General features: G+C 50.7%; 1 protein-coding gene across 6 annotated transcripts in view; it reads left to right on the forward strand.

The window, feature by feature from the left end:
- UBR4 (ubiquitin protein ligase E3 component n-recognin 4) overlaps positions 1-22,360 on the forward strand; it is a 2,945,062-nt gene that overhangs the window by 2,199,862 nt on the left and 722,840 nt on the right. For all 6 annotated transcript variants that reach the window (XM_069611069.1, XM_069611071.1, XM_069611072.1 and 3 more), the window contains one exon: positions 5,912-5,999. In XM_069611069.1, the coding sequence (XP_069467170.1) occupies positions 5,912-5,999 (88 nt within the window). The remainder of the gene's footprint in view (positions 1-5,911; positions 6,000-22,360) is intronic.

Consider the following 22,360-nt stretch of genomic DNA (forward strand, 5'->3'; position numbering starts at 1 on the left):
GGTCTAGCTCGTCCATTACCTTGTGTAGTGCCACCGTCATTCGTCTCTTTTGGGCCCCCAATCCTCCAGCACCATCCACATCCACATTCAATTGGCAGTTGAAATCACCTCACCGTACAAACAAATCATCTCTATGTTCCCCTACTAGTTTCAGTACCGACGAAAAGTATTCCTTGTCATCAATATTCAGCGTTTGCAAGTTCACCACACATAGCGTTCGCCCCTCCACCCTCCCAAAAGTACTATCGTACTCCCCACCTCGCGCTTCAAGACCTTCTCTGCCTGAAATGGCACTCCTGCCACCACCCAGATCAACACCCCTTTGCCTGCGAGGAGCAGGATGTACCAACCGCTTGCCCTTCCCATTGCCTCCCCAATTCGGCCCCTGGTTAAGTGTGTCTCTTGTATCAGAACCACCTGTATTCCCAGTCTCTTTAGAAATCCCCCACTCTGTCATTTAAGGTTCGTTACCCACCCCTAACATTCCACGTTCCGATCTTTAAGTCCATGTTCCGCATTGAGATCTCCAGGTTTCACTTGAGATTCCCTCCCGATCTAGCAGCGTCCCGCCCTCCACCTCCCCACTCTCTTCCTCTGCTCTTGCCCCTTCCTCTTTGCGCTCGATACTCCCATCTCCAGGTGCTCATCTCGGTTACACCCCATAACTTCTCAACTTCCCTGTAGATGCCCTGCCCTCCCCCACAACTCACCCCTAAATCCCCCCTGCCAACTCCTCCTTCTCCCCCTCCAACTCCCTCCCCTACCTAAAGGCTCCGGTCTCATAATCCACCCTACTCCTTTGCGTGGACTATCAACCTGGAGAGATGGGGGAAGCCCCTGCCGTCCTATCCCACCCCTCTCACCCAAATCCATCCCAAATCTCTCTCTCTCTCTCTCTCTCTCTCGCTCTCTTTCTCTCTTTCTCTCTCTTTCTCTCTTTCTCTCTCTTTCTCTCTTTCTCTCTCTTTCTCTTTCTCTTTCTGTCTCTCTTTCTCGTTCTCTTTCTCTTTGTCTCTTTCTCTTTCTGTCTCTCTTTCTCTTTCTTTCTCTTTCTCTCTTTCTCTTTCTGTCTCTTTCTCTCTCTTTCTCTTTCTCTCTCTTTCTCTGCCGGGAGCGTCCCTCCGCGTCCTCCGCCTTCAGTACCAGCATTCTCATCGCCCCTATTAGGCCCACCATCTGATTTTTAAGCTGCGCAGGTCATTCTCCATGGTGCTCACCCTCTGCTCCACTTCCGTGACTTTCACACATTTTCTGTAGGTCCGCTCTGACCAGTGCCACATCTACCCCCACTTCATTGATATTACCCTCCAATTAGGGTCGGATTGGCCCGTCAGCCTTTCGGCCCGTGGCCAGGCCGAAATCGTTCCTGGGAAGTGGTGGCCGTTTTGGAAAAAAAGAAATTTAATAAAAAATATATATATTTTTTTTCTTTTCAAAATGCCTTCTTAGGTCGATAAATGAGTAACAACACGTTGGTTGATATTGTATGCATATTTGTTCTATAAAAAAAGAGCTGAAGCGTAAGTGCTATACAATAACATATTATCATTTGGCCTTGGACATCTGCTTGGATTCACAGTAATTTAGTCTACTTGGGAACAATGCTATTTGATGACACTTACTGTTTTGTCAAGGGGTGAAAGGTTGTGTTTCATCGCTTCCCGGGATGTTACTTTGGGGTTGATGACATCACTTCCGGTGGTCAGCAGAGGTCAAGGGTCGTGAGGCGAGGGGTGGGCCACTTTTTTGAGGCGAGGGGTTACCCACTTTTTTTGGGTGACCAGGCCTATTTCTTGTCCCAGTCCGACCTTGCCTCTAGGGAGGTTCTGTTAGCCTTTATGGCTTCCATCAGTGCTTCCAATGTCACTACCCCAGTGCCACTCAGGTGGATGGGGGGGGGGATGGGATCTCCACAGATTCGTGCTCCCCTCCTTCGCCCCTCTGTTGCCTACTTCTGGGGTCTGCATATTTGTCTATTTTTTGTTGGGTTTTCCCCAACATGACCACTGATTTTTACACCCTAGCTTTTATTTAAAAAAAAAAAAAGTTATAGCACGCCTAATACCGTACCCGAGTTCGGTTTCTAAGCGTGGATCCAAACCTCTGTTGCTCTGTATGGTTTTGCTTCCAAGACCAGCGGATTGCCCATGTGCTATCCTCTGATCACTCGAGCTACAGAAGGAGCCAGTTATCCTACAATGAAGAAACTGACTTGTGGAACCGCTGGAGACGCTTTGTAAGGTTTGGCTCCTTTCACCCGCTGCTGTCTCATCGGACCCCTGTTTACTTCATTGATCAAGAAGGCCTGCCAAGGCGCTTCGCCCTTTGGAGTAGTGTGAAATAATCTCGGCGCCCCCTCCTTACCCACTGAATGAGCCCCTTCAGAAGTCCTCCTGGGCCATCCAGTGAACTGTCCAGCTCAACCTCAGGGTATCACGCAGAATCGCTGCTGACTCGAGTTGAAATCTGAGACTTGGTACATCACTTACTTGTGGTCCCCTGCCCTCGCCCGCCAATTTCCACAGGCCTAGCTACTCTAGGTCCAGAATTAGGAGAGTTTGTAATGCTGCCTGCATCTGTGATTCCTGTGTCACTACCTGTTGGTTCTGCTCTCCTGTGCCCTGAAGCCTGCTGCACTGTAAATTTCCTTGTATCTTCTTCGGAAGCTGAGAAAAGGCAACTGTTCTGTCACAGACGATAGTTCTATCCCGCAGCTGCTGAGAGCCGGAGAGACGCGAAACTGCAGGACTCGAACCTACTAGCGACCTCGATTAAACTGGCAGTTTGGTCCAGACTGTGCCGAGGGTCGGTGAGTACTTGCATCACTTACCGGTAGCCACCTGGCACAACCAATCTTTAACGCACGAATATCCCTAATAAGGTATTCACTTTTGGCTGGGTTAGCCTGCACTCCCTAGCTATTCTCACCTTTTGAAAACTGCTCTGCCGCCAAGGGCAGACCCTACTCGAATAGTGGGAACCAATTCTTCATCGCCTCACGCCCCTTCCGGACTTGCTACAGCTCTCTGCGAAGACCCGCTTTTCGTTAACTGTGCGTTTTTACGCACAACTGTACTGTTGAGCACAAGGCTCCCCACTTCTTAGGGCTGTTCTCGAAAGTTAGAGAAGGCCTCCGAAGAATTGTCTAATGCCCCTAGTGTTTTAACTCACCGTTCTCTTTGCAGTTTGTGCCTGTGTTTTACTCTTCTGTTGCATTAGGAAACGTATTGTATATATGTTAAATAGTAGAGTATTTGGTGTGGTACTGTTTTTATATAACTAAAGTTTACTTATGTCTATTGGTGCGGCCGACAAATGTATAGATATTTTTCATAGTCACTTGTCTAAGAGTAATTTGTGGTTCGTTAGAGTGTGTGCTCATTGTTGGCTACTGATCACTGTCACCCCTCCTGAGACTTTGTCTTGACCGCCTGCCAAGCCACCTAGATTGGTCTGGCTTGTCCAGAAGGTCCTCCTGTTTCACTAAACCGAGGGTGGCCTCCTAAACTTCTGCCCAGCAGGAAAGAGTTTAGAAATCCAGCTTAACAAACACTCTTGCACTGCTCATCGGACAGTTTGTGCCTCGAGATCCCCCCGCCGCCCCAGTGCGCATTATTACTAGTTTCCCCACCTTCGGAGTATGTCCCCAGTCTGCACAGTCCGGATGTAGATGAGTGGAGCAGCTGCACCGGTGAACCACTTATCCCCGCCTCAGTTGTTAGCCCCGCTCCCTGCAATTGCCTTGTTCCAGTCCCTGACTCACTGATTGCCAGCTCGGGCGGCTTTCTTCCCCGGAGCCGAGTCCAGTGAGGCCAAGGGGGACAATCCTCTTCCCCTGGTCTTTCCAAACACTACAGTTGTGGTGAGCAATCGTCCATATGGAGTTAACTTATCTGTGGGAGGGCCCCAATTCCTCGCTGAGGCAGTGCCAGTACTGCTCTCAGTATCCCCAGGACATGGGAGGGTGGGTGCGATAATCAGACTGCTGATCTGCCACATGTGGCTGATCTTTCCTTGGGAGGGTGTTGTCAAAGCACACTCCGCTATTAATCTCCCTCTTAACACCTTTGTTCATGCACTCCACCCCTCTCGGCGGTCTACCTGTCGCTGGGCTCCTGGGGCGTTCTCCTTCTGGCTCTTTGTTCACCAGCACTCCGGGTTGGTCTATTGTATTTGCGCAGTGGCTGCAACATCTGAGACCAGGCTCTCCTTGGCGGGAGCTTCCTAGCATGGTTCCAAGTCTGCTGAGGTCACAGCACTGCATCTTGCTCTGCTGCCATGCCAGCCTTGGGACCCAGGGCTTACACCCACGTGTAGTCTGCTCCACCTCAGTTGCAGTCCTTACCAGGTCTCCTTTTCCACTGAGAGGCTTCGCCCCATTCAGCGACTCTCCTTCCACCCCTGTGGGTGTCTGCACATTCACGCAATCCCTCCTCCACTCTCCTGGAGGTTCTGCACCGGCGAGGCTTGTCTAGTCCACACTTGCCACTGGTTGCGGGCTGGCCAGGGGAGGAATGCTGTGTGTGTTAGGGCATCGCTCTACCATTGTCCCCTCTTATCTCTTGCCGGTTGCCAGTCCCTGCCTCTTCGCCACTGTCCTTCAGTCCCTCCTTTGTCGTCCCTCCATCTATGGCACCCACCTCGCCGAGTGCCGCCTCTTAACCTCTAACTGCAATCCGGGCCAGATGTTGCTTATTACACCATAGTTACTAACCCGCTCCTCCTAGGCCGCTGCTCACTATATTCAGTGCGCCTGGCGGCCATCTTGCTTTTCCGGGCTCTTTCATCCTCCGGTAACGGCTGTGCTCTGACACACTTCCAACAGGCAGATTACACCCCTGCAACGAAGACTGGGTGTGCTCCCCCTGTTCCCCAGACAGGGCACCCACCTCAGATTCCGATTCTCGGGCTAAAAGGGAAAGGATTTCACCAGGATATCAACGAGTGGAACGGGAGCTCCGGCGAACTACGTGTTCATGCCTCGGCAGTTAGCCACGACCCTCTCGTATGTGCTTTTTTTGGCATGCACGCAGGGGCGTTGCTAGGGGGGGGGGGCTAAGTGGGCTATAGCCCCTGGTCTTTTGGTTGTAGCCCCGGATAGAATCTCAGGAGCTACAGCCAAAAGGCTTGCTAGCCCCCAGTCCCAACAGTTCCGACATCAGCGTAGCCCCGGGTCTTTTCCAGACCTAGCAACTCCGCTTGGAGTAGCCAGACGCACATTATTTGCACCTAAATCTAAAGGATGCTTAGCATGGCCAGGCCTATATCACTATTATCTAGCAGCACATGCAAAGTTCATTGGAGATGGGGTCCAGAGTCAGTTAGAAAAACATTGCTTGTTTATTGGGCAATCAGCGGAAGGCTGACACATTTGGATGCAACCCTGGTTGAGAAGCGATCAGAGAGCCCCACATCGCTCTTGTAATTATTTAAAGAAAGCTACACTTGATTGGAATGCAGTCAGGTACTGTTCTTAAAGGATCGATGTGCTTTTACGCTAGAAACCTTAGTCGAGCAATTTAAATTTAGCACTAGGGAGGGTATTTGAAGGCAGAAGACTTGTATTTAAATGGGAAGGTGAAGTCCTTTAAAACATGAAAAGAAGACTTTAAGCTGGGAGATGCACCCAACTGAGACAATGGGTTGTACACCCTCTGGTAAAGGGCAAAGTAGTAGGACCCCCTAACAGTTTTGTTTTGCATCTTTATTTATTACAGAAATTCATAACAGATGTGATTTATAGACAGCAGTACATGTATTATGTATGTGATTATTTAATTTTGGGTCTCTACCTCCGTAAATGCTTGCAAACCTTTCTACTAATGTTTTTTAGTGTGGTTGTCGGAGCATGGTGCCCTTTTAGGGTCTTGGTCTTGATATTTGTTAAAATGTCATATTATTATTTTTACAGCACCCTTTCAGGCTTGGTGGAATTTGATGGCTATTTCTTGGAGAGTGATCCATGCCTGGTGTGCAATAACCCAGAGGTGCCGATGAGTGTAAGTACTGAGCAGCTTTACTTTATAGTCTGTATCTCATGTATTTGCATACTGCTTCAAATGTAACCCTCTGAATTCTTTGTATATACACCAAGGGGCTTTTGATGGCAAGAGTAAACAAATCTGTTGAGCAGGGGTTCTAGAATATGGGGCCGTGCAGCTAAATTAGTGCCAACCTTCTTGTGTCCTCCTGCAATGGTATACATGTGTGTGTGTAGTGTAGTGTATATGCGTAAGTTGAAATCTATAGACTTTGGGAATGCCAACATTAGGTTTGGCCTATTAATATTAAATATTAAACCAATATTAAGCAGGGCTTGCAAAATGTACTAGCCCACTCGCATTGGGGAGGCGATTTTACGAAGGGGGAGAACCATTTGCAGGGTACTCAACCTTGCTGGCGAGGATGGGGATGTCTGAAACTTTTATTAGATATTTACTACACAAACATGATTTGCAGTAAATTGCAAATAAAGGTTTCACTGTCAATGGCTGGCCTTTGGGTGGCAGCATTGCACCAATTATGCAGTGTGCTAATGGTGACATGCACCATTTTACAGAATGTACTCGTAAATATTTTGTCACCCGTCACCGTGGGGTAAGTGCCTTTCTCTTAAGTAGAGTATGTAAATGTAGGCACTCGCCCTGCAGGTCTAGTGGGATTTAGAAGAATTGCAAGGCTGTTAGGACAGTTTTTCTGAAGTCCAGTTAAGGGCCTAGTAAAACCATTCAACTGAGGCAGTACAAGACTCCACTCTTAGTATAAGACTGTACCACCTGAGTACATGGTAGAGTAGGCAGAGCAGCCAGGCTTATCTTAGGAGGGATAGAGGGCAGTAGATACAGTACAAGTGAAAATTGTAATACAAATGATCCAAAGAAACACTGAAACACTATGTATTATAAAAATAAAGGATTTATTTAAATACAAGTAGGCCCAGATAAATCTAGGGGTTAAGTAAATACCGAAACATTATATGAAATCACAATATAAAACACAACACTATACTTGAAAGTACACAGACCCAAGTATAGACCTTATTTGGAACACCTAACAGTAGTTCTAGGGAAGTCAAAACCTTGTTATACACATTTAGTATAGGCCAAGCCTATTCTTGGGAGTAAAAGACCAATGGTTACTTTTTAGATTACTTTTGGTAATACAAGGACAGTAGGCCCTTCCAGTTGTACAGTGACTCTTGGAACAAATCACATAAACAGTCAATTGGACAATATACTTTTGGTGAATAGTGAAACACTTATTCTAGGCGCAGTAAAAACCTATAACTACTTTTGTCATAACACATAGTTATACCAGGTGAGCAAAACCTAATGGATGTAATATACAATTACAGATGCTTTGGAAATCAGGGAACCCCAGATTGAGGTAAGCAATAACTCTTGTAACTTGTTTTAGATGGCACACAGCTAACACAAGGTAAGTAAAACCCACTTACTTTAACTTCACAATGAAGGGGAAAGTAAAACCCAATGTCACACTTTACTGAATAGATATTCTAGGTAGGCAACAACCTAATGTAGACTTATTAAAGACAGGCTAGCAGCAAGTCAGGGGAAGCAAGACCCAGTTGGGGGACACTCATACAGTTATCCTAGCAGGACTAACCTGGTGATACCAACAGTTGGAGGACACTCGTACAATTACCTTTCAGGAATAATCTGGTGAAACCAGCACATTACTTTTGTAAAGAGGCACAACCTAATCACAGGAGAGTAAAATACCTTCACATCTACTTTCTTTTAGACTGGCAAAACAGTGACTAAGGAAGGAAAGATGTTAACCATAATTTTAAGAATAGTGCATCACACATCCAAGATCAGGAAGAACGTTTGTAACTGTTCACTCTTAGAATTACAGTTCCCAACCAACTCTTTACAAGTCAGTAAAAAACACTTGATTTCTTTTCTAGGCAGAAGTCCCAATCCCTTCAAAGTCTTTTCCCTTAGAGCATGAGTGTTCTCAGTGGCAGAAGGGGGGGGTCACAAGGACTAGTGACCAACAGGCAGTGTTAGGATAAGTTCTTTAGTAGCAAAAGTCAGAGTTTCCTTAGGGAAACTGGGCAAACAAGTGAGTACTTTACTTCTAGGGTTAGAAGAGGGTCCAGGGGCTTCGCAGAAGACACCCCAGCAGGATTCTAGCAGTGGGACTGGGTGTACTGGGCGAGGGACCTCCCAATCACAGAAAACACCCGAGGACTACACAGAAATCCCAACAGGCTTAAGGTAAGTATATACCCAAGCCAACACAGTACCTCAGCAATGAAGAAGAGATTGCAGCAGGAGAACTTCAGGGACTGCAGCCAAATACCCGATCACTGGATTCCTTGTCCTGGAGACTGAACACAAGACCTCAGAAGGGACTTTGCAGCAGGGATCGATGAAGAAGGCTCTAGGCAAGATTTCTCTCACGACTGAATGCGGTTCTGCGGGTTTGGCGCCTTTTCAAGGAGCACAGAAGAAGACAGAAAATCGCGGTTGAATTCTCGTCGTTTAAAAGGTCCAGCACTCTTGTGAGGGGACTTTTTGGACTCGATTCGTGTCTCTGGAGATAGACCAAGATGCCCACGAAGATTCAGCGAGATTCGGAATCGGAAGATCGTGCACCGCACAGTGGCAGGAGGTCCCAGGGTATTGGGGTATTGCAAGAACGCAAGGTCGCAGCAAACCGTGGGATGGCTCAAAATGGAGGTCGTCTTGAGTCTAGTGGGTCTCACCAGGCTCTGGGTTTGGGTCGTCATTTTCGGAGACCCCAGGTCGATCGGAAGGAAGGGCTGCAGCAGGCTCCGGTTACAAAGCAGGCTCTCTGGCCGCTGGAAATCATTCCCGCCGCTTTTCCTTCGTCATCCTCTTTGGTTTTCTGTTCCAGTGGTCGACATGACTTCAGCTTCCAGGTTTCCAGTATTTATCAGGAACTGCAACACAACCTCTGCATTCTCTCCCCGCATTTTACAAGAAAGGGGCGTTTGGCTGTCCAATCAGGACAGCCAACCCCCCACTGGGATTTGGCCCAGTTGAAGGAAGACCTAAGACAAAGGAGGGGGAAGTTTGGAACCCCTCCCCCACTTCCTGTGCTTACAGACTGACTGGAGCCTGGGCGGGGTGTCCAGGGGACTCCCGCCAAAGACAAAACTCAAACAAAGGATTTTCCCGCCCTGGATGTCAGGGGAAGGAACAAGAAACGACACGAAACACTAAAATGGCAGAAAAAGAAGACAGGGGCCATTTTGGTAAAAATGAGCACCCTTGGGTGCCTTTACTGCAGCTGTGATTACAGCGCGCGGTAAAGGTGCACCAAATTAGTAAAAGGTATCACTGCCACCAGCCATTAAAGGTAAGCTTGTCACTGTAACAGAATTGTTACAGTTTAAATGTGAAAGGGGATACATTGTATCTCCCCAGCACTCCACATAAGGTGGGGTGTGCTGGTTTCACAGAAGTAAATGTAAAAGGGATCCAAAGATCCTTTCTACCCTTGTGAACTGTAGTTCACTCAAGGTTTAGCACAAGAAAGTTAAAGGGGGAGCCCCTAGGGCAACCCAGCAACAACAGGCACTTATTGCCAATAAGTTGTTAGACATGATAACTTTAAAAAGACACTATGGAGAGTCTTAAAAATGACACCCATAAAAAAAGTTAAAGACAGGTGAGTGTGGAAAAAGGTTCCCACTCACTGAGGTATTAATGGAAAATATCTCACTAGAAAAGCAAAAAGTTCTGGAGTTGAACCAGGCAAGGAAGATTTACCAGCCCTGTGGAAATCTTACCTAACAAAGGCCTGTTAACATTAAACATAGCAATGTTAATAATTAAAACCAACATTAAAATCAGCTCCTTTGGAACCTTAACTAACCCTCTTTTTGGGATTGTTGTAAATGTGCTGGCATTTTATTATTTTGCATTAATTTATATACCGATGTTGTATCCGTGCTTATTTGTACTTGGCATGTTAGTTTTAGTCGTTTGTTTTGAAGTGTGGTACAAGAATGTTAATAAGTATGTATGTTGTAAGCTGTTGTTTTTTGTAATTGTAGGTCATTTAATGGAAGCTGTGATTATACGTGTAGGTCTAGCAGTCATTTTATAAGGTGTATATAGTTTTTGTTTCAAATAGTTAATTGTGTCTGTAGAATGTATTGCATGTTTGAGCTGTATGACTGGTTGATGGTGTAATGATATACCGATTTGCTGATTTTTCTTATTTCTTGACGTGTGATATTGAGTTCAGGTTGCAACAATGTTGGTTTTAAAGGTGCCTTTGATTTATGTTCGTTTTTAATTTAAATCTTGGTTTTATGTTTAATAATAGTTTAAAACTTGACCATGGTATTGACATCTCGCAAATCTTTATAGCTAGTAACCTTAGATTAAATAGAAATGTTCTCCACTCATTTCCTCATTTTCTTAGGTGAATATATATTTTATTATGCTTACGTCCCGTCCCCTTTCCTCCATACTTTAAAGGTGTTCCTCGTGAGGGATGGATGATGGAACCTTTTTCACCAGAAAAAATCTTCTCCCTCCCCTCCCCCCTTTAAATTTAGAGGCGCGCGGGGGCGTGGCCCTGGGAGCATGCGCTCATCTGACTCCGCCCACCTGTGTCACTACCCAGTCCCCTTTTCCGCTTTGACATGAATGGGTCCGAATTCACCAGCGCTCCTGGGTTTGGCTTCGACCATGTAATACCACGCACTCTTCCCCCAGATATTCTTCCATCTTTGTCTTTTTATTTTCAATTAGGTACTTGTTCCTCCAGCGCCATGCTCCTCCCCAGTGCATGTCGACTTCAGCGGGCTTCATCAGGTGTCCAGCCTGAGACGGGGTCTTCCGTACATCCGACCCCCATGCCATTTATCTCTGGTGCCTTGGCCCGACCACAGCTCGGAAGGTTGTTACGCGTGCGACTCACTGACTCCACGGGCTCTGAACAGACTAGCTAGGTGGAGGGAGCTCTTCCAGAAGTCACCACTGTAGGACCTAAAGGACTTCGTCAAACATTCCTGGAGGCCAAAGGAAAGGCCTCTATTCACCATCGCACCCCTTAAAGACGACTCCTTCCCAAGGAAGCGCCCGACGGGGCGGAACCGGTTGGGTTCTAGGACCAGCACACGTACCAAGACTAGTCCAGCTACCGGCCTCACGGCTGAGGGGTCTCCGTATACCTCTGGGTTCAGTGCTGAGGGACCGCATGGTTCTTTTACTGGGGTTACTCCCGAGGGGCAACGCCCTAGTACTGGCATCATATCCGAAGGGGCACCTTCACGCAGCACTACCGGCAGCTCTGCCGAGGGCAATATGTCTTTCAGGTCACGGCCTGAGGTGCAGGGATAGGCCTTGTGTTCCAACACCAAGCATCTTGGTTGGGGCCACTTCCAGCGAGCCAGGCACCACGACTTTGGCAAGTGGCAAGCAGCACGACAAAATGACCGCCGCGCCAGACAATATGGCCGCTCGTCCGATGCACCCTCTTACGGAGCGGGTGGAGGAAAGTCTCATAAGGTGGGACTGGTGTCAACCAGGTACGTGGCCTACAGTTTGTCCATCAGCAGTGCAGGGCAGGTTTCCCCTGCAACCGAGACAGAGTGTGCCCCGGCTCCAGTTGCCCTTAGCCACTCCATCAATATCACCTGCCACCTCTACAGCCTCCGACGACAGGTTCTGCAAAAGGTTCCTAGGGCTGGTGCAAACTCCCCAGATGGGGGGCCATCCTCTGGACGCCATGAGGGACATGCTCCCCCAGGTCACCCCACCGGCACCCATAGTCATTCCTCCTATGGCTCTGGTGCCCCAGGCCCCAGTGCAGCCGCCGCTGCCCCAGCCTGCTCCTCCGATTCTGTCTTCCCTGCCTCCCACAGTGCAGGCTGTTCCACACCAGCCTCCGTAGCAGCCACCGGCTCCGGTCTGCACACCGCAGCCCACTTCGCCCAGCACTCCTCCACCAGCTCCCGACCCTCTGAGCACCCTGGTGGACACTGACGAGGAGGAGGAGGACCCCGACACACCATCTTCAGCCAGTGCCTTCCACGAAAAACGTGCAGGTTTGAAATAGTATTTGGGTCTTCCTCAGCCCTAGGTAGAAAAGCCCGAGGAGGGGGTCTTGGCTGAAGTCTTCGCCCTAAAACCCTCCTACCAAAATGGGGATCCCGATGCAGAAAGACGTAGTTGCAGTGGCCAAGAACAGGTGGCTCAAGCCGCACTCGGCCCAGCCTGTCAATCGGCGCCTAGACACCAAGTACAGGCAGATGGAGGGGGACACACTCTTGCTTTCAGCGCATCCTCAACAGGAATTCAATAAAAAGGTTTACAACGAGGATCTCCCGTCGTCACCTCCCACCCGACAAGATTGGATCATTTCACTCCATGATCGCCAGGGATTCCGAGCTTTTCCAGCTCTGCCCGGAAGAGAAGAAGGAAGGTTTCCTTTATCAACGGCGTGAGGACAAGAGGAAGACGGTCCTCGCTGTACCTCTTCTGGATGATATTTGGGATGAGGGCCTCGCCCTCCTCAAGAACCCATCCACGACGCCGGCTAGAAGGGATCGGTACGAGAAGAAGTACTGGGTCCCGGACGCGGCCCCCTTGTGCCTTCGGGCACAGCCGACCCGGACTCGGTCGTCTCCGCAGCGGCCAGGAAGAAAGCGGGGGGGCGTGGCCTCTACGTCGACCTCCCCGCCGGACGGCGAGGCAAAGAAATTAGACACGATGGGACGCAGAGTCATCTCGTCGGCAGCGATGACGATTAAGGCGGCCAATGCCTTGGCTATCGTAGCCCGCTATGACAGGGAGTTGTGGTACAAACTGGCCCCCCCTGCTGGACTTCCTACCAGACAACAAGAGGGCGGAAGCCCTAGAGATCTTGCAGGAAGGAGAGGTAGCGTCGGACCACGCCATTACGATTGCGACGGACATCGCTGACACTGGATTTCGCCAGTTGGGCAACAGCGTGTGCCTTAGGCGGCGTGGATGGCTCAAGGCTACTGACTTCCGTCAGGACGTGCAGACCAGAGTCTTGGACATGCCGTTCGACGGAAACAACCTGTTTGGGAAAACAGTGGACGATTCCCTTCAAGGCGGACACGGAGACGGCCCGGGTTCTTGGGGGTTCTCCAGCAACGGCGGCCGCCCTTACGGAGCGGCGGAGGCAAACGGGGTGCCTCCAAAGGTTCCAGCGGCGGATTTTCCACCTACCGTCAAGCGGCCCGTTCGTCGTCACAGGAAGCTTACAGGGGACGAGGCAAGTCAGGCGGAGCCCGCCGTCGTCGCCAAGGAGGACAAGGCGGCAAAGCCTCGTCGAAGCAGGACTGAACCGGCCGTGGGGTCGGGCCCCCACCGAAGCACCCCGGTGGGAGGCCAGCTGGCGAGCTTCGTCAGCGTGTGGGAGTCCATCTCCACTGACCGTTGGGTGCTGGACGCCCTAGCTCAGGGTCACGTGCTCGAGTTTCTAAAGAGGTGCCCGCGCGTCCCCCCTGTGGCCAGGAAAGAACATCACGTCCCTCAACTTCTCTTGGAGGTAAAGGCGATGCTCAAGAAGGGCGCCATCGAGCTCGTCCCAAAGAGGCTTCGGGGCTCCGGAGTTTACTCAAGATACTTCCTCGTGAAGAAGAAGACGGGAGGATGGCGTCCCATCCTGGACCTACGACGACTGAACAAATTCATCAAGGCACAGAAGTTCCGGATGGTCACCCTCCAACACGTCCTTGGTCAACTGGAGGAGGGCGATTTCCTGTCGTCGTTGGATTTGGAGGATGCCTACTTGCATATTCCCATCCTAAAGGGACACCGAAGGTTTCTCAGGTTCGTGGTCCAAGGGCGTCACTACCAGTTCAAAGCCCTTCCCTTCGGATTGAGGTCGGCACCCAGGGTGTTCACCAAGTGCCTCGTACCGGTGGCGGCGCAGCTGCGCCGAGAGGGGATCCACGTCTACCCCTACCTGGACGACTGGCTCATCCGAGCAAAGACGAAGGAGCTCGCCGTGGAGCACACGGCAAGGACCGTCCAACTACTCACGGACCTGGGATTCTCCATAAACTACGCCAAGTCCCACCTGGTGCCTGCGCAAGACGCACTGTTTCTGGGAGCGAAGCTCGACACAGTGTCGCTTCTGGCCTCTCCGTCAGAGGAAAGGACGAGGGCCATCTTGGGAAAGGTGCAGCGGATGCTGGCTGCGGACGCGGCCAGGGTAAGGTCCATCAAGTCCCTCCTCGGAATGATGTCTTCTTGCATTTATCTCATCCGCCTGTGCAGGCTCCGGATGCGCCCGTTGCAGGAGTTCCTGGACGCGCGTTGGATCCAGACGACGGGCAGCTTCGAGGAGAGGATCACACTCGACGAGAGTTTCCGACGAGCGATCCGGTGGTGGGGCACCCGCGCGCATCTGACGGCAGGCATGGACTTCCAGACCCCCGGCCACCAGGAGACGGTGACCACGGATGCCTCCCTGGGAGGGTGGGGAGCGCACACCGAAAATCTGCACGCGAGAGGCCTTTGGTTTGCGATGGAGAAGTCCCTCCATATCAACGTTCTGGAGCTCCGTGCAGTGTTTTGGGCCCTCGGGTCCTTTCTTCCCTCCTTCAAGGGCAAGGTGGTGAGGATCTTCACCGACAACACCACCACCATGTTCTACATCAGGAAGCAGGGTGGTACCAGATCCCCAGCCCTGTCCAAGGAGGCGCAGGATCTGTGGCATTGGGCCGTCGCCCAAGGGATGTTTCTGGTGCCGTTTCATCTGGCAGGGATAAAAAACACCATCGCCGACTCGCTCAGCAGAGAGCTGCTCTCGTGCCACGAGTGGGAACTACGACAGGATCTAGTGGACCGCCTCTTCCGACGGCGGGGCACTCCCCAGATCGATCTGTTCGCGACGGCGACGAACTCCAAGTGCCGGAGGTTCGCCAGCAGGTTTCCCCAGTCGAGGAGCATGGGCGATGCTTTCTCGTTCCCCTGGGAGGGCCTGTTTCTATACGCGTTCCCTCCATTGCCATTGCTGATCCGGCTCATCAACCAGCTCAAGAGGTCACGGTGCAGGATGATCCTCGTCGCACCTGCGTGGCCGAGGCAGATATGGTTCCCGGACCTTCTGGACTTGTCAGCGTCCCCATCAATCAAGCTGCCAGTGGACGCGGATCTTCTCTCCAGGGAAGGAGGCGCCATCCTCCATCACGACCCGAAGTTGCTGAACTTGTAGGCCTGGCTCCTGCAGCGTTAGAGTTTGGAGGTTACGACATACCGGCCGACTGAGGTTCTTGCAAAGGCCAGGGCGTCCTCAACTCTTAAATGCTATGGACACAAATGGAAGAGGTTCTCTGTCTGGTGCCACGCACAGAAGATTAACCCTCTACGGATTACGGCTCCCCAGGTACTGCCGTACCTTCTGACGCTGGCCAAGGCTGGACTGGCACACGCGTCCATCAAGATTCATCTTGCTGCGACCTCCCGATACACCAGAACCACGGGGCGGACGTCTTTGTGGTCTTATTGTCTGGTGAAAGAATTCATGAAGACTGTTCAGATCGTTCCCGCCGGTGAAGGCTCCGGCCCCGGCGTGGGAGCTCAACGTGGTGCTGACCAAGCTCATAGGACCTCAGTTCGAGCCTCTGCACTCGGCTCCGTTGAAGTTCTTGTCGTGGAAAACAGCGTTTCTTGTGGCCATCACCTCCGCACGAAGAGTGGGAGAGATCCAGGCCCTTTCCTGCAAGCCCCCGTACTTGACTTTTCACGACACGAGGGTAGTGCTCAGGACGCACCCCCCCTTCATGCCCAAGGTGCCGTCGGACTTCCACCTCAACGAACCCTTGGTGTTGCCTGTTTTCTTCCCATCGCCTTCGTCGCCGGCCGAAAGGACTTTGCACTCGCTGGATGTGGCTAGAGCGCTGAAGTTCTACGTGGACCGCACAAAGTGTTTTCGTAAGACGTCACAACTTTTTGTGAACTTTGGACCTGTCAATCAGGGGAAGGCTCTCTCAAAGGCCTCCATTTCCAGATGGCTCTCCGGCTGTATCATGTACTGTCATCGGTTGGCAAACCGACCGCTGCCTGGCCGTCCGAGAGCCCATTCCACCAGAGCGATCGCAGCTACCACGGCGTTCCTATCTGGTGTGCCCTTGCTGGACATCTGCAGGGCTGCTACGTGGAGGTCGACGCACACCTTCACGAAATTCTACTGTGTCGATCGGGATTCCAGGGAGGAGTCCAGGGTCGGCCAAGCAGTGCTGCGCAACCTGTTCGCCTAAGGTGAGCCTGGTGAGGAGGTAAGAATTGCTTAATGTTGAGTTTGATGTTATGCATAATGTTGAGCCTTTGCCACCTCCCGTGGCTGTGCATGTGTGTACTGCTATGTATTCTTTATTCATGAGCATGTGAATCCATGCCAGATCCCATGCTGGAGAAGGAACAAGTTACGTAACTGTAACTGTTGTTCTCTGGCATGGATTCACATGCGAACCCTCCCGCCTACCCCTCTGCGGCTCTTCACTTGGTCATACTGCCAGTTCACGTGCTACCAAATCTGAAGATGGCTGCCAGAGGCGGGGCTTAGGTAGAGGGCAGTCATTGGCTGTGGTCAGTATGACGCAGAGATCAGTGATTGGTTACTACTACGAAAGACAGATCAGAAACGAAACTGATACTGATTTTTTCTTTACCGAGGATTCCCAGCCTGACGACGGGGAATATTCATGAGCATGTGAATCCATGCCAGACCCATGCTGGAGAACAACAGTTACAGGTAAGTAACTTGTTCCTTCTGTAATGACTTGGCAGGCTGAAGAATGATGGTCTGGAGGTTCCCAGAGCTATGCCTGTGGTTATGATTAATTCAAAATCTTCCAGCCATCAACTTTTTGTTTGGCTTAAGTCACCCCGAGTGGGACGGGTATGCCCAGACGTGGGTCCTGTGTCTGCCTGGCCTAGAGAGACCCAAGCTACTTATCACTGATGATGCCCAACAAGGCTGAAACATGTCTGGGGATGCTTGTGGTCTCGTGCAGAAGGGATGTGACCTAACAGTTCGGGCTGAACTGCCACTTTTGGGGTAGGACCAATCCTGATTTGCATATGGTTTTTCCCATTCTCTAATGGCTTGGCAGACTGAAAAATGATGGTCTGGAAGTTTCCCAGAGCTATGCCTGTGGTTATGATTAATTCAAAACCTTCCAGCCATCACCTTTTTGTTTTGCTAAAGTCTGCGGACATCAGGCTGGTCCCCATAAAGACAGCTCTGCTGGTAGGCCTCACCTCAGCTCACAGAGCCAGCGAGATCCAGGCTCTGGTGGCATCAGAATCCTAAACCACTTTTCACAGGGACAAGGTCGTCCTGCGGACGCTCCTTGCTTTCCTACCGAAGGTGACAACCTCCTTCCATCTCAACGAGGAAATAGTCTTACCCACTTTCTTTGCCAACCCAAAGGACGAGCCTCTGAGGGTCTTGCACCTTCTGGATGTCAGATGCGCGCTGAAATACTACCTGGACAGAACCATGGACTTCTGCAAGTCAGGCGCCTTGTTTGTCATTTTCGGTGGGTCAAGGCCTGGTTATCAGGCCTCCATAGCAAGGTGGATGGTCGCGGCCATCAAGGAGGCCTATGAGGGATAGCACAAACCAGTGCCAGCAAACTTACATGCTCATGCGGTCAGAGCCAAGGCCACGGCCATCGCATTCCAACGGCATGTGCCGTGGCAGGTCATCAGCAGGGCGGCTACCTGGGCCACCCCTTCGGCTTTCTGTAAACACTAATGTTTGGACGCCGCCACTAGGTCAGACGTGGCATTCGGGCAGGTGGTTCTCAGAAACCTATTTTTGTAACGCTCACCTGATTCCCGTAGAGGCGCCGGTCTTGACTGGGCGTATACCGTATCTTCAAAGGTGATGTGTAACACGGCTGGCTCTTTGGGCTGGACATCTGTGCACTGTATGTCTGACTTGAAGGGTAAGATGTCTGCAGATAGAAAATATGGGATTAAGGAACTGGGTCATTGAATGTCTCTCTCTTCTTCCCTTTCTCTTCTCCTGTAGAACCCCAAAGGTTAACGCTCTCACCTTAGGTAAGTGAACGCCGTTCTCTCCATCTGCCTCGGGGCTGGGTGCTGTAACCAGTTTCTTCACTGGATAAGGGGAGCAGGCCTCTTGACTTCAGAGGACTGCTGTCCGTCGTTTACTGCACGAACGGTAAGTTTCGAGTAATTCTAACGTCTTTAAAGTCTTTAGTAATGATGTTTCTTGTTTTGCAGGGTTCCGGCGATGGCGGATGACGGGCTGAAGTGAGTTGAAGATGGAGCCCGTGTGATGAATAGAAGCGCCTGGAAGCACGTAAGTAAGCGCTTGTTGCCTGCTTCACGATGCGCTCTGTCTTTTATTTTGCAGGTACAAGTTCGGAGCGGCTGCAGGGTGCCGGAATACCCACTGGGTTAGATGTGGAAAGGAGTAATGGCACGTGAGTATTAAAGTTCCCCAATGTCTTTAAACGCACCTTGTTTTGTCTTTCAGATGCGGGATGCAGCGCCAAAGGCCTCCGGAGCGTGCGAAGAGTTGCTAAGCTTTTGTCTTTCAGATGCCGGAATGCAGTGTGAAGACCTCCGGAGCGCACGAAGAGTAGGTAAGCCTTTGTCTTTCAGATGCCGGAATGCAGCGCGAGGCGTTGGTGACAGCCGATGGACCAGGTAAGTGAAGAGCTGTCACTGAAGCCCGTAATGCTAACCTGTTCTTTCTTGTCTTTATAGGTGTTGCTGAAGACTGGATTCAGGATGGTAAGCCTTTTTCCTTAGGCCCAGGATCAGATGCAGAAGACACGATGAGCGTTCTGCTGCAGAGGATGCAGAATAACGCAAAGCAAGATTCATCCATCGGGTGTGGTTTAAATAGCCTCCTGTAGTGCTTAGGTGTCTCCTTCCACAGCCACGCCTAGGTAAGAAAAGAGTTCCTGCTTTCCAGAAGAGTTCCAGTGTTCTGAATCTAGGGAGTGGCTCCTGCCCCACCCAACAGGAAAAGTAGTTCCAAACAGAAGAGGATCAGAGGCTCAACTGGCAGGCAAGTAAGCAGCATGGTCTGCTGCAGGTAAGTCCACCCAAGCATTATGAACCCGGCGCTTCCAGCGCTGGGACTGGGCATATTTATGAGCCTGGTGCCACTGGCGCCAGGACTGGGTCCAAAAGGTCCCAATTGGGACTGGTTGGCACTCGGAACCTGGGTTATTGATCTGCTTCCAAGGAGTGGCTCCTCTCCACCCTGTGGCTACATTCCTACTCCTCATTTCTCTTGTCTGCAAGCTTTGTATCTCTCCTAACCTGTCGATCATGCTTGCTACCATATACAGGACCCCTGGGCTGGTCTCCCTTTTCCGTTCCGAGTGGGCCAACCTCACCTCTTCTCTCCTGACTTCTACCTCTAAGCTTCTCCTCCTTGGAGACTTCAATATTCATCTTTACTCTGTGACTTTCTCCCTCACCATTCTTCCCTCTGGTCTGACTCACTAAGCCAGGCACGCTCTGGATGCGGTCATCTCAGCTGACCTCTCTCTGTCTCTCTCAGCACACCTGTCCCTTGGTCTGATCATCCTCTCCTCTCACCTAGAGCTCCTCGGCTCCCTGGCTAAGCCTCTGACCCCACTACCAACCTCCTTCTCTGTCATCCGACCGATGACGCAAGTGTCAGTAGCCGCCTTTGCCACCTCTTATTCCGCCCTCCACCCCTGCTATTCACTCTCACTCTGACTCAGTCTTTACTAACCTTCACCTCCCATTTCCAGCACCCTTGGCCCTGCCATGAGGATCTGCGTGAAGTGCAATAGCTGCTATGATTCTGACCTAGCCTTGCTGAAAAGCAAGTGCAGAATTGTGGAAAGGAAGTGGTTGGCTTTTCGCACATCCTCTGACAAACCGGCCGGTCGCCTGCTCCAAAGGCATTCCAGACTATCCATCTGGTCCAAGAAGCAGGCCCATATTGAAGCCTACATCTCTGGGGCCACCAACAACACAGCAGAACTTTTCAAAATCTGTGAGGAACTTGCCAATCCTACTGCAGTTTCTACTTCCCCTCTCCCTTCCCAGGCCCTCAGCACGGCTTTGGCCTCCCACTGCACAACCAAAACTCAGGACATTATGTCATCACTCTCCTTTACTCCCCTCCCTCCTCCACCTGCACTTAGGTCTCTTTTGGCACCTCTCTCCCCATCCCTTCTACTCTCCTCCTCACCCATAGCACTGGATGCGGTCTCCAAGACTGTTGGCTCTATGAAGGTCTCTTCCAGACAGGTGCTTCCCTGCTCCTCTAGAACTATATCAAGGACAATCTTGCTGCCCTCGCGCCATCTTTGTTCGAGTTCTGCAACTTCCCATCACCTCTCAAGCACTCCCTCCTAAAAAAAAGCCATCTGCTGACCCTTCCAGCCCGGCTAACTACCGCCCTAATTCCACTACCCGCTTCTTGGGCAAGATTTTTGAGAAGTTTGTATTCTCCCAATTCATCACACTGAAACTGTTGGCTGTGTCCACGACCACCAGTCTGGCTTCAGAGTAGCTAGCGACACGGAAACTATACACCTGAACACCTGTGAAGACCTGCTCTCAAACTTAGATTCCAACACTCCTTCCGTTCTCATCCTCCTTGATCTGTCCACTGCCTTAGTCAATCATGCCACCCTCTTACCCTGACTCTGTGATTCTCTGGGCATGAGCACTGGCATCGTTGACCTCTTTTGTTTCGAATCGGCGCTCCCAGGTTCAAATGGGCCTTTTCTCTCCCCTACCTCACTCTCCACTTGCGGTGACCCACTATCCTCTCGCTGTGGCTTTTTAAAATGTACCTTGCCGACCTGATCGCCACCTTCTCTCCTCACTTCCAGTGTTATGTGGATGACGCTCTGGTCTCCTTTAAGCTTCACTCTACCTACCTTACCTCCTCTCTCATTCCAAATTGTCTGACTACTTTTCAGGCATGATGTGCTACTAATGATCTGTCTTAATGCTAGTAAGACCGAGATTCTTCCCATTTGCACTCCCCAGAGTCCGCCTTCCTTCCCCTCTACTCTCTGGCTGCCCTCCTTGGGGCCCCTCACCTTATCCTTGGCTTCAAGCCCAGGGACCACATCTCTCCAGCCCTAAAATCTCTCCACTCACTCCCGGTGGCTGCAAGGATCAAATTCAAGACCCTCGGCATCGTCCACAATGCTTATTGGGGCCTGGGACCATGCCACATCCAACTTTCCCTCCCTAAATACCTACCTGCTAGAGCACTTCAGTCCTCGAGCTCTAACTCTCTGCAGGTCAAATGTTTCTCCAGGCAGAGAGTGGGAGTAGACCTTTCTTTGGCAGGAGCCTCCCTCTGGAATAGCTTTCCCATCCCTCTCAGACTTGAGGCGGATCTCCTTAAGTTCCGGAAGCTTCTCAAGACCTTCCTTTTCTCCTCCTTCCTCTCCCTTTCCTTGCTAAGGCCCCCTGCAGTTGCGACTGGCTACCTGGTCCCCTCTGAGTCATACAGGAGCCAGCCCCTCCCTCAACCAGTCTGCCTCCGGACCTCCTTACTAGCACTTGCCTGCAGGCACCCTTCCAAGACTATACAGAGACTGGTCAACCGCTTTCCTCGCACTAGCTGACCCTTGTCCCTTCCCCAAGTGCACTTGCCCTCCGGGCTCTCCTTAGCACTTACCCAGCACTTACCCCTGGGAACCGCTCCCTCCTCATCCCTCCCTCCCCTCCCACCTTCCCTTCTACTTGACCATCCACCTACCCGCCCCCAGCCCCCTGCTCTTCATGTGTTGCTGCACTTGCACAATCCGAATGTCACAAGGCCTAGTAGGCCCGTTTATTGTTTTTACCCTCCTCTGATCCTCCCTCCCCCTTAGTCTTGTAGCACCTGGAAACACTTTCTGCTGTATAGGGGCCATACAAATGTTCAATAAATAAAAAATAAATTAAAAAAACATTCCTCAGCAGAGAGGATGAGGTCTATTGTATTACCTCTGTTATGCGTGGGAAGGTAATTACCAACATGAAGATTACAATCCGTGAGACCAGAGGTAAATTTACATGCCTGACCATTGTTAACATAATTTAGGTGTAAATTAAAATCCCCCATTAAGGAAACATTGTATGATAATGCAAGATCTACAACAAACTGCATACAATTATTTAAAAACGAATTCGAAAGATTTGAAGGTGGGCGATGTTCAAGCAGCAAATGAACACTATGATTACGTGGGAACCAAAAGCATGCTAACAGCAATTTACACGGCAAGGAATGAGTAAGAGGAATGGTGATACATCTCAGGAGCGGAGAGTAAATCCAAGCCATGCCACCCCCTACTGAACCGCAAGAACAGTCCAGATGTTTAAGCATATAGTGGGGAGGCCGC

This window comes from Ambystoma mexicanum, chromosome 8 (genome assembly GCF_040938575.1).
Source record: "Ambystoma mexicanum isolate Mex_15411 chromosome 8, UKY_AmexF1_1, whole genome shotgun sequence".
Lineage (NCBI taxonomy): Eukaryota > Metazoa > Chordata > Amphibia > Caudata > Ambystomatidae > Ambystoma > Ambystoma mexicanum.